The sequence below is a fragment of the Mesocricetus auratus genome, unplaced genomic scaffold, assembly GCF_017639785.1.
Source record: "Mesocricetus auratus isolate SY011 unplaced genomic scaffold, BCM_Maur_2.0 Super-Scaffold_100009, whole genome shotgun sequence".
Classification (NCBI taxonomy): Eukaryota; Metazoa; Chordata; class Mammalia; order Rodentia; family Cricetidae; genus Mesocricetus; species Mesocricetus auratus.
The window spans coordinates 72,892,933-72,903,024 of record NW_024429193.1 but is presented as its reverse complement, the minus strand read 5'-3'; the positions used below and the strand labels follow the sequence as shown (position 1 = coordinate 72,903,024).

The 10,092-nt window shown below is 44.2% G+C and overlaps 1 protein-coding gene across 3 annotated transcripts in view; it reads left to right on the top strand.

Moving 5' to 3' along the window:
- Nucleotides 1-232: 232 nt before the first annotated feature.
- The window catches only part of Map9 (microtubule associated protein 9), a 30,598-nt gene continuing 20,738 nt past the window's right edge, over nt 233-10,092 (top strand). The window contains exons 1-5 of one of the 3 annotated variants that reach the window (XM_005076158.4): nt 233-369; nt 1,138-1,288; nt 2,451-2,535; nt 5,462-5,785; nt 8,429-8,646. In XM_005076158.4, the coding sequence (XP_005076215.1) occupies nt 1,214-1,288; nt 2,451-2,535; nt 5,462-5,785; nt 8,429-8,646 (702 nt within the window). In that variant the 5' untranslated portion in view covers nt 233-369; nt 1,138-1,213. Of the gene's footprint in view, nt 404-531; nt 616-1,137; nt 1,289-2,450; nt 2,536-5,461; nt 5,786-8,428; nt 8,647-10,092 lie in introns of those variants that run through there. The other 2 variants (XM_013117793.3, XM_040752604.1) reach the window with 2 other exon arrangements.

Below are 10,092 nucleotides of genomic sequence, written 5' to 3'. Positions count from 1 at the left end.
AAGGACTCTAACTGAGCATGAGCAAATCCAGGTTCCCTATCTCAATGGCAGAGGGCCGTCCTGTCTCTTAGGCAACAGTCATTGCATACAGGCTGCAACCGCACGGAGCTATCAACACCTACACCGGTGACGTCACTTCCCTTGGTCTGTGCAGTTATCCCAGCGACGCAGGCCGAAAGGCGGTGTTGGGTACCCAAGAGACCAGGCGGGTGGGAAGTCACTTCCTCCCGGGGACGCTGTTACCTAGCAACCGCCTTCCGCCTCCATCTTTTGCCCCGCCTCCTGCTTGTTCCAATACCTGGTTTCACAGACTTCCAGGCCCTGGCCGAGGGCGATATCGGTGCTAGATCCCAGCCGCTGGGTTCTCAGGTGGTCGCAGGAGCGGGGGCGCAGGCGGCGCTGGGTGGGTACAGGAGCGGCGGGCCGTGGGGCGCGGAGGAGCCGCGGGGACCGCGCTGGGTGTGCGCCGGCCTGGCGCGTGCTGGGTCGGGAGCCGCGCGGAGCTGGGGACGCGGACGCCACCTGGCCGGCCTGGGGAACTCTGGGCGGTGGCCGGCTCTCGGAATGGGCCTCCAGCGTCGCGCGCGAGAAACAGCGACTTTAATGCAGCCTAGTGTAATGCAGCCTGGTGTCGAGAAGTCTTTGTGTGGTTTGTGTGTGTGTTTGATGGCTTGGGAAAATGTCACTGCTGTTTGTGGTTAAGCATTGTTTTTGAATACGGTTATATGCAAGGCATTTTTTTTTCCGGGGCAGGGAAGGGATCATATAACCTTGACTCTGACAGTCTTCTTGATCTAGTCTTGAAATTAAGTCATACTGCCATCTGCAATGCTATATTGTTTAATAATGGATAGGTGAAAAAATATTTGGCAGCATTTGGTGCTAATGCAGTTTGCTCATCCTTAAAATAGTGGTAGTGCAGCAACTTCCTTTTGTGTTTCCTCTTCGTGAAAGCAAATTTGTTGTGAGAATTTCATGTCTTTACTAAAACACCGTTTATATTTTTAGGTGAAAATATAGGCCAATGTTCAGGACGGGTTCTCTTTTTTTGGCAGGGAGGGCACTAACCCCAGGAATAGAGTATCCCGATCATGTAAAAAACGTCTAATTCTTTTTATATATTTGTGTATTTTTCAGGCACCATCAAAGGCTGAATGTATTATTCCGTTTATTCCTTAGCAGTTTTGTAAAAGTAGAGGAAAAAGAATACACTATGTCTGATGAAATCTTCAGCACGACTTTGGCGTATACTAAGAGTCCAAAAGCTACCAAGAGAACTTCTTTTCAGGTAAGATATGTCAAAGCATTTTGCTTTTGAGTGCCCTAGGTCTCAGCACTGGCATATTTGCAGGGGCGGGGCGGTTGACGAGAAGTGGGAGGAGTTCTTGCTTCTCCTTTGCTGTGTTGTAGGTCATCTGTCAACTCTGGACTCGGTATTAAAACACCCACCTCTGTGGCTGTCTTTTCTGCAGTATTGGCTTCTGAGTTGAAAGTGGGAGAGCCGCTTCCGAGCCTGTCTCTGCCTAGCCTTCAGTTTTCTGTTGTAAGCGTAGAAAGGACTTACTGCTGGATCACTACAATTTCAAACTCTGCATCCGCTTTTGCAGTGTTGATTATGCCCATCTCCGCAGTAGGCTTAAAGTACCAGTTGCAAGGCTGAGTGAGAGTGTGCCTACCGTGCTCGTCAAACCCAAGCCCCTACCTCCCTCAAAACGTACCGGCCTCTAACAAAATGTCAGTTTCTAATAAATCCCATCTAAATTAATGCCCCTATTATTAATAGCATTTAGCTCTCAGATCGTAACCGGCAGTTAATTTATCTGGTATTAGCAGTCACTCCTTGTGTAACTACAAATCCCAGAGGTGATGGCTCTAGTTTCAGTGTTCTTCAGTGAGTCTGATGACTTGGGAACATGGCACAAAGTAGGCTTAAAGTGAATGAAACTTAAATTTGAAAACAGAATAATCAAGCCCTATTTGCTTAAAAATTACTTCTAAGTATGAGACTTCCCTGACCAGCAGGGCACAACGGGTTCGAGCCCAGGGAACCTAGAATGAATGAGACAAGAGACATGAGGAGAGATGGACAGCAAAACAACATGGCCGATCAAGCTGCTGTTTAATGAAAGTTCTGTACAGGCTTAGATAGGGGAATGTGGCTTTGGCCATGGCGGAGGTTGTTTGACCAGAGAAGCTGGGAAGTGAGACAGGGGGCTGTTAGGAGCAGGGAGCTTTTGATGTGAGAGAGAACAGGAGATCTCACTAGGGAGTGTAGGTGTTAGCCAGGCATTGTTAAGCCATAGGTTATCTCTGGCATCAGGCTATTTGTGGGAAGGCAGATGCCTGAGTTTTGAGATGTGCCCTAGGGTAAGAAGTAGATTCAGTGACCTGGTCCCCAGCATGAGACATCCCTGCTTGGATGGGAATTGATATTACTGATCTCATTTCAGGATGAGCTGATCAGAGCAATCACAGCCCGGTCAGCCAGGCAGAGAAGTTCCGAATACTCGGATGACTTCGACAGTGATGAGATTGGTATGTAAAGGAAGACACAAATGGATCGGTTTCCTGTGTTTTGCTTCCTTAGTTACATTTCACCAACCCATACCCTTTTTATGATAATACAGGGCCTGTGAATTTACTAGTTTCAGAATTCTGTGAGTGCGATGTCTTAGAGGGCGACTCAATAGTCTAGAAGCTTATGAATTACTTTTGCTTATTTCCGAATATGAATTTAAAAATATGTAAGTACAGTATTACCACACCAACAGTAAAATGATGCCTCAGGAATAAGCTGTATTGGAAAGTAGTTTCACATGTAAGTTCAACTTTAAGAATCCTGCAGTTAGACAGCAACCAGAGCTACTTTTCTGTTACTGGTATAAAACCTCATGACACAGAGAGAAAGAGTTTATTTTAGTTTATAGTTTTAGGATGCAAGTCGGTCATGGGGGGTGGGCATGGTGAAAGCTGCAGGCGTGGGGGCAGGAACAATAAGCTGAGAGGCAACTTCTGTAATAAGGTAGCACACTTGAAGCAGGAAGCAAGCTGATACCTGCTCGTCAGACAATGCCACCACCTGGGGACCAAGTGGTCAGGTACCTGAGTCTATGGGGACATTCTCACTCAGACCACCACATTCCACTTTCTGTAACCCAGAAACGCATGGCCAGTGTAAAACACATTTAGGTCAACTTTAAACATTTTCAACGCTGTTTAAAAGTCCCGTCTCTTTTGAGGCTCAGGGCATCTCTTAATTGTAACCCCTTGAAAAATAAGAAAAGGAAATTACATGCTTCCAACATATGACGGGACAGGATATGCATTGCCATTCCAAGAGAGGAATGGGGCGGGAGGCTTAGTGAGGAAATACTGAGCTAACACAAGACCGAAAGAAACAGCAGGGCAAGCTTGAAGTCCCACATAGCTCCATATCTAGTGTCTGGGACTCTAGTTGGCTCTGCCCTTAAGCTTGTCATCTTTCTTTTGGTCTGGTTCTCATCCCGTGTGGAACTCTCTTTGGCAGATATCTCATGGCTATGCCTCTCCAACATCTTGGGTCCCCACCACAGCCCAAGTTTCATTTTGACATTTTGACACAATGATTTTCTGATCCCTTAAGGCCTTCAAACAGAGACTTCTGGGCCACAGTTTGCCTAGCCTGGTGGTCTGTCCACAGCCCATAGGAGGAGAATCCATGATCCTCTCACATTTCTGAGTTGCTTGCCTCCAAAGTCCTTACTAAGTTTGACTGTGAGCTTGGGGTGGGCTCTCACTCCCTTGAGTCAGGTTTCTTTTAAAAATTCCATTGATTTCTAGAAGCAGAATTCCATAAACTCTTTCACAATTGGAAATTTAGTTACTTGGAGGGGGAGGGGCCGTACCCTGAGGGCACCCTTCCCTTTGGTCCATTGCAGAGCTGGGAGCCTCCTGAGGCAGTGATCTCATCAGCCCCCAGGCACAAGTTGTGCTGCAACGTTAAGCTTCCTCAGGCTCTTTTTCTCTCCAGGCTGTGTTTTTGTCTGCCTGACTTCTTCATTTGTCTTATATACCTATGTAAGCAAAATCAGCAATGACCCCACCACTGATTCAGTGGTCCTCTGTCTTCAAGCTTCCTCTAGCAAAGAAATTAGCGCTTTGCTTTTTACATTAGCATTTTGTTTGCTTCCTATTGCTGTGCTAAATATTAACCAAATCCAACTTGGGGAGGAAAAGGTTTATGTGGCTTAAGCTTCCTCATAACAATCCCTCACTGAGGCATGTCACCGTCAGGAGCCTACGATAGCAACTGAAGCAGAGGACATGAAGGAGCACTGCTAAGTGGCTTACTCCCCCTTAGCTTGCTCATCTTGCTTTCTTACACTGTCAGGGCCCCCTGCCTAGGGATGGCACCGCCCACTGTGGGCTGGCCCCTCCCACATCAATCACTAATCAAGAATATGCCTTGTAGATATGCCCACAGGCCATTATGTTGGGGGCACTTCTTCTGTTGTGGTTTCCTCTTCCCAGATACTCCAGTCTGTGTCAAATTGGCAAAACCAAAGCCCTCAGATTTATCCTCAGACAAGACTGTATGACAAGGGCAGAAGATTCTTCACCAGGATATCACAGGAATGGCCTCTAGCCCAGAAGCTGTTAAAGTCCTTGCTTCCTTCTGAAACTTCTTGAGCTGGGCCCCTACAGTCCCGGTTACTCTCAGAACGTCAGTCTTCCAGGCTAGAATGGACTTTCAAACTCTCCTTATAGGGTTTAACTGCTATTCCAATCCAGAGTTCCGAGGTATTTTACATTCCTCCAAAACCAGTGTGATCAGGTTTCTAACAGGGTACCACCTGCTCACTGAACAATGCCACCCACTGGGGACCAAGTGTTCATGTACCTCAGGTCATGGGAACATTCTCATTCAAACCACCAAAGTGGGTCGTTTTGAAAAATAGACCCCCATGTTACTATATCCATTATTTTGGTTTAACTTGGTTTCTATTAAGTGAAGAAAACATTCCACTTTAGATTTCAGGTATAAGCATATAGAATTCTAAATCTGAAATTAAGTGTGCTACTTTGTAATATTCACTGAATAAATGTTCTCTGTAAAAATATTCTGAATAGCTGATAAGTCATGTGTGTCTTGCTAAGTTGGTGTTCTTTATTAGACTATATTTTGGGGTGGGTGCTACATTTAGTAACCTTTGAGGGACATACCCCAGAATAAACACAGTGCTGTAGGCACTTGGTAAATAATTTTAATATGTTAATGAATTTAATATGTTAAATTTTATTTCATAAATGTCAACAAAGCATGCCTAGATTAACTATTTTCAAGAGTTACAAAATAAATTTGTGCTTATTTGGGGTTGTTGATTAATTTCTAGTCCTTTCTCTTCATGAAGAGAAATGAAATATAACCTCCAGATGTTTAAGATACACTCTTCAATTCACCTTTTCCTTGTTTATATTTCAGTTTCTTTAGGTGAATTTTCAGATACCTCAACAGATGAAAGTCTACTTAGAAAAAAGGTAAATGATTTTCATATATCTGATGATGAAGAAAAGAGTTCTCCAAGACTATCTTTTTTGAAAACCAAGAAAGTCAACAGTGACATAGCCAAAGATGGGCAGGAATCTGTCTCCCAGGACAGTGAAGACATGTCACCTCATGTTCATGAGGATAGGACTGGAAACTCCTTTTCCAAATCCCAAAAGGATGATCAAGAAGTTGGAAAAGAGATCATCACAATAAAGCCAAAGCCCAGAGTTCTTCCTATCAAAAGAAGTACATCTTCAGGTAACTTAGGAAATTACTGTAATTACATTTGCAGAACATTTGTTTTAAGATAACCTGTCACAAAATGCTTTTTTATGGTAGCTAACGTATGTAACTGTCCAGTTTTCCAGCTATAACTTAGTAACCAAAGCTAGGAAAGCCCTATGTATGTTCACTCTGGAATCTGTACTGGGGCTTGAGAGAAATCCAGAGTTGCTGTGGTCCCCCATAGATGTAGCTCCCAAACTCCTGGCTCATCAGCTTCAATCCTGTTTGTGGGGAGGAGGCTGCAGTAAATCTTCTAATCTCCATGTGTTTCAGGATCAGGACAGTCATCTACAAACTGCAGTAAATCTATTCTAATCTCCATGTGTTTCCAAGATCAGGACAGTCATCTACAAACTGGGGGTATAGTGAGGCGACAGATAGGTGGCCCTGGGTTCAAGTTCAAGTCCATGAAGCATGGAAACATTTCTATACCAATATTTGGCTTTTGTTGTTAATGAAGCTTCCAGACTCTCCTTAAGAACACAGACTCTTTCTTTGATCTATTGAATGGGACTGTCAGCCAAAATCTAGTTTCCTGGTGTGATTGGGACACACTGGAGTACTCTCCACTAGTCTGCTGAACACGTGACCTTGGAGAGGAAGGATGGAGGACAGCCATGTGGTACTCTGGGAGCCCGTAGTGTGACCACGTCTCCTGCTCATCTTCTTTTCTGTTTTATAAAGGAAGAAGTAGCTGATGCTGAGCTGCGTAAAATCCTCCCCAATCACACTGTCACATGTAGTGCTGACAAATACTTCATACTTAACAGAGTAGATGGCACCAGTAAATTCAAATGAAACTTTATTACACATGTATGTGAAGGAGTGACCTTCCCTCCCTGATAAAGGGTAAAAGTGAGCAGAGACCCCTGGAAAAGTGTCCAAAACGCTGGTTACAAACATTGCCACGCGTCAGTTATATGTGACTTGGGCAAATGGCTTCAGCCACTTCATGAGTAGGAGGGCAAACCTGTTTTTCCTGTTTCCTGTCCCACAGTATTGTTTAGGAAATCTCTTGAAGTAACTGGAAAATGCCATCAGTATCGGGAAGGTGAATTAACTTCTAACCCGAGTCTTCCAAGTGTAGTGATGGAATCACAGGGGGAAAGGAATGTAGTTGAACTTAGTTATTATGAAACTATGAGGACTGAGGCTCTAGGATAATGATAAATTCTTGTCCAGCATATGTAAAGGGTCCTGAATTTGATCCCCAGAAATGACAAGAGAAATAAAGAAAAAAGCAAAAAAGGAAGTCGGAGATGAAATGTGAATACAGCATCATAAATGAGTCTGGAACAGCTGGGTGTGTGTCATTACCAGTGATGGATATGCCAAGCCACCTAGTTAATCCGTTGTAAAGGTTGACTAGAGCCTGCTGTGTTAATGCACACATGAAGTCCTACCATTCTAGAGGGGGAGGAAGCAGGATCGATGTGACTTTGAGGCTAGCCTGCACTACATAGACGTGGGTGAAAAAGCAAGATGTTCTTTTATCTACTGGAAAAAGTTGGTGGGGAAGCTGAAGTGAAGGTGGAATTAAAATGAGCAAGACAATACTATGTTGTAACCACCAGGTGGCAGCAGAACCCCTTTCAGTGTTTCCATCTAAGTAGGTTCTCTTGCTAAAGTTGAAGCAAAGCAGTTCAAATGAATAGAACTTACTTTTCTTCTTGAGAATTCAACATTATTTCTGGGAATAGAAATGGGGCCTAAAATCACTAAAGTTGTTGTGTTATTCTGTTTAAAGAGTAAAAATTGAGGCTAGAGGCCCTTAAAAATACCTAGCATAGAGAATTTATGAGGCATCAAGATCAATGAATGAATGAATGAATGAATACATAGCTGATTCATTCATTTCAAAAGGAATGTACTTCCTGGCTTTAGCTATACCCTCTAAATCAATCGTTTGTTTCTTTAATTTTTATTCTGTATGTATGATGCTGGAGATTAAGCTGTTTTCTTGAGTGCTAAGCACCCTCTGCACCACAGAACCACTGAGTGCTAAGCACCCTCTGCACCACAGAACCACTGAGTGCTAAGCACCCTCTGCACCACAGAACCACTGAGTGCTAAGCACCCTCTGCACCACTGTAACAGCTGGAGAACCTCCTTCTCTAACCGGTCCTCTTTGTATCCCTTCCTCCAGCAAGAGACCTTCCATCCCCCGAAGGCCAGCATCATTTTCTGCATGATTGTAATAACACTTACTTTTGTTTTGTCATTTTATTTATTTAGAGTCTTATGTTTTATCTACCTACAAAGTCCTTGGATGGAGACCTTGCTGCTGAATGGTTAAAAGGACTGGTGTTGTATGGAGGGTCTGGCTTCAGCCGATGTTTCATTTCCTAGAGGGAGGGTTGTGTGATGGTTTATGGTTTGGAAATGTTTTTAATACTAAGAGAACTCAGAAAATTGAAACTAACTTCTCATAAAACTAAACTAGACTAACTCCAGGATGGCAACACTATTTTTAGATTTTGATTATGGGACCTGTGCTTTATTGGAGCTTGTGGAGAAGAGTGTGCTTGCCCGATGCTCCAAGCACTGCGGCCTCGCCGGGAGGGTAGCTGAAGCCGAGGTCAGTTTCATACACTCACCCAAAAGTTTCGTTTTCAGGGGAAAACAGCAGCAGTCATGAAGTAGATGACCACTTTAAGCCTTCACCTCGACCCAGGAGCATAAAAAAGAGCAGCCCCATGGAGGAGGGCGACAGGCCAGATGACAAAGAACAGTCCCCAAGTGAAGACTCTGCCACCACACCTTCCCTTCCGAGGCAGAATGGCACAGAATTGGAAACTGAGGAAAAAGTACACCCCGAAAACCTTGATCTTGAGGTAGGCATAATGTACAACTGTTGAGTTGTTCTTTAGTTCAGACCTATCGTGTGTGTGTGTGTGTGTGTGTGTGTGTGTGTGTGTGTGTGTGCGTGTGTGTGTGTGTGCACTCACATGTGTGTATATGTATGTTGCTAGCATTTAATTTTGCAATTTTAAAGCGATCTCCTTGGGTTTTTGTTTTTTGCTTGTTTTGTATACTAGATTCCACTAAGCCTAAAATTCCCTTGATTGTAAAAGTAGCATGATTTTACATGCCACTAGAAAGGTATACCTAAAGCAATGATAGTGAGATGTATCCATTTCAAAAGAGGTAAAATGTTAAAATAACTTTGCTTTAGCTGGGAGTTGGTGGTGCACACCTTTAATCCCAGCACTGAGGAAGCAGAGGCCGGTGGATCTCTGTGAGTTCGAGGCCAGCCTGGTCTACAGAGCAAGTTCCAGGACAGCCTTCAAACAATACAGAGAAACCCTGTCTTGGAAAAAAAATTTTTTTTGCTCTTCTGGTTATGTATAGTGTTGTGTATCTTGAATTATAATTTATGTGATGATTTATCTTTGCTGATATAATGTTTTGACTAAGGACTCTTCAGTTCATGTCCTTTATTTGGCTAGACTCACTCTTAAGGTACTATTTTATATTCTGTGAGACTTGGCATATCCCCAGGTTTCCATGAGGAGGTATGATTGCAGTGTCACCAGGGAGAACACCTGTCATCTCACTTCGTCTTTTACTGTGAAAAGGCAGTGTCCAGCTCACGTCTCAGAAAAGTCCATTGTCCCCCATGATCTGCTTGGGCAGATGAGGGAGGATGAGCTGCAAGCCGCCTCCCCCACTTCCCACTCATCTTCAGTGAGGGTGGAAGGACCTGCTCACAGGGCGTGATGCATAGACCGGGACACATCGGCACCCGAGTCCATAGATTTCTACTGCCAAGTCACGCTGTGGCTAAGGAGTCACATCTCCTTTAGAGCTGACCGTTTTGGTCTCACTTGTGGCTCCTCTGGCTAGTTCTTAATTTGTTCTGAAACATCAAGAGAGGAACTGAAACAGCGATTTTATGTATTTAACATAATTACCTCCTCAATTGAATATTGAATTGGTTTCCTGTAGGTGCTGGAACAAACTGCTGCTATCTAAGAGGTTGGCAGAAGGAGAGCTTTGCTTTCCTAGTTCTGAAATCTAGATGTCAGGCCACTCTCTCGAAGGCTCAAGAGGGCCCTTTCTTCTTGTCTCCTCCCAGTGACCAGTAGCCACCCACCCTCCCTGGTCTAAAGAGGCATTGGCCCAGCCTACCTTCATCACCAAGCCTTGTGCCTCTGTCTCCTCTTCCTTTCCTAAAACAAACCCTCTCAGAGTTAGGACAGTGTGCCCTCTTCTTAACTAAAACTACATCCGAAAGTATGGTACTAAAGTGACCGACTCTGGGTGGACATGAACTGGGG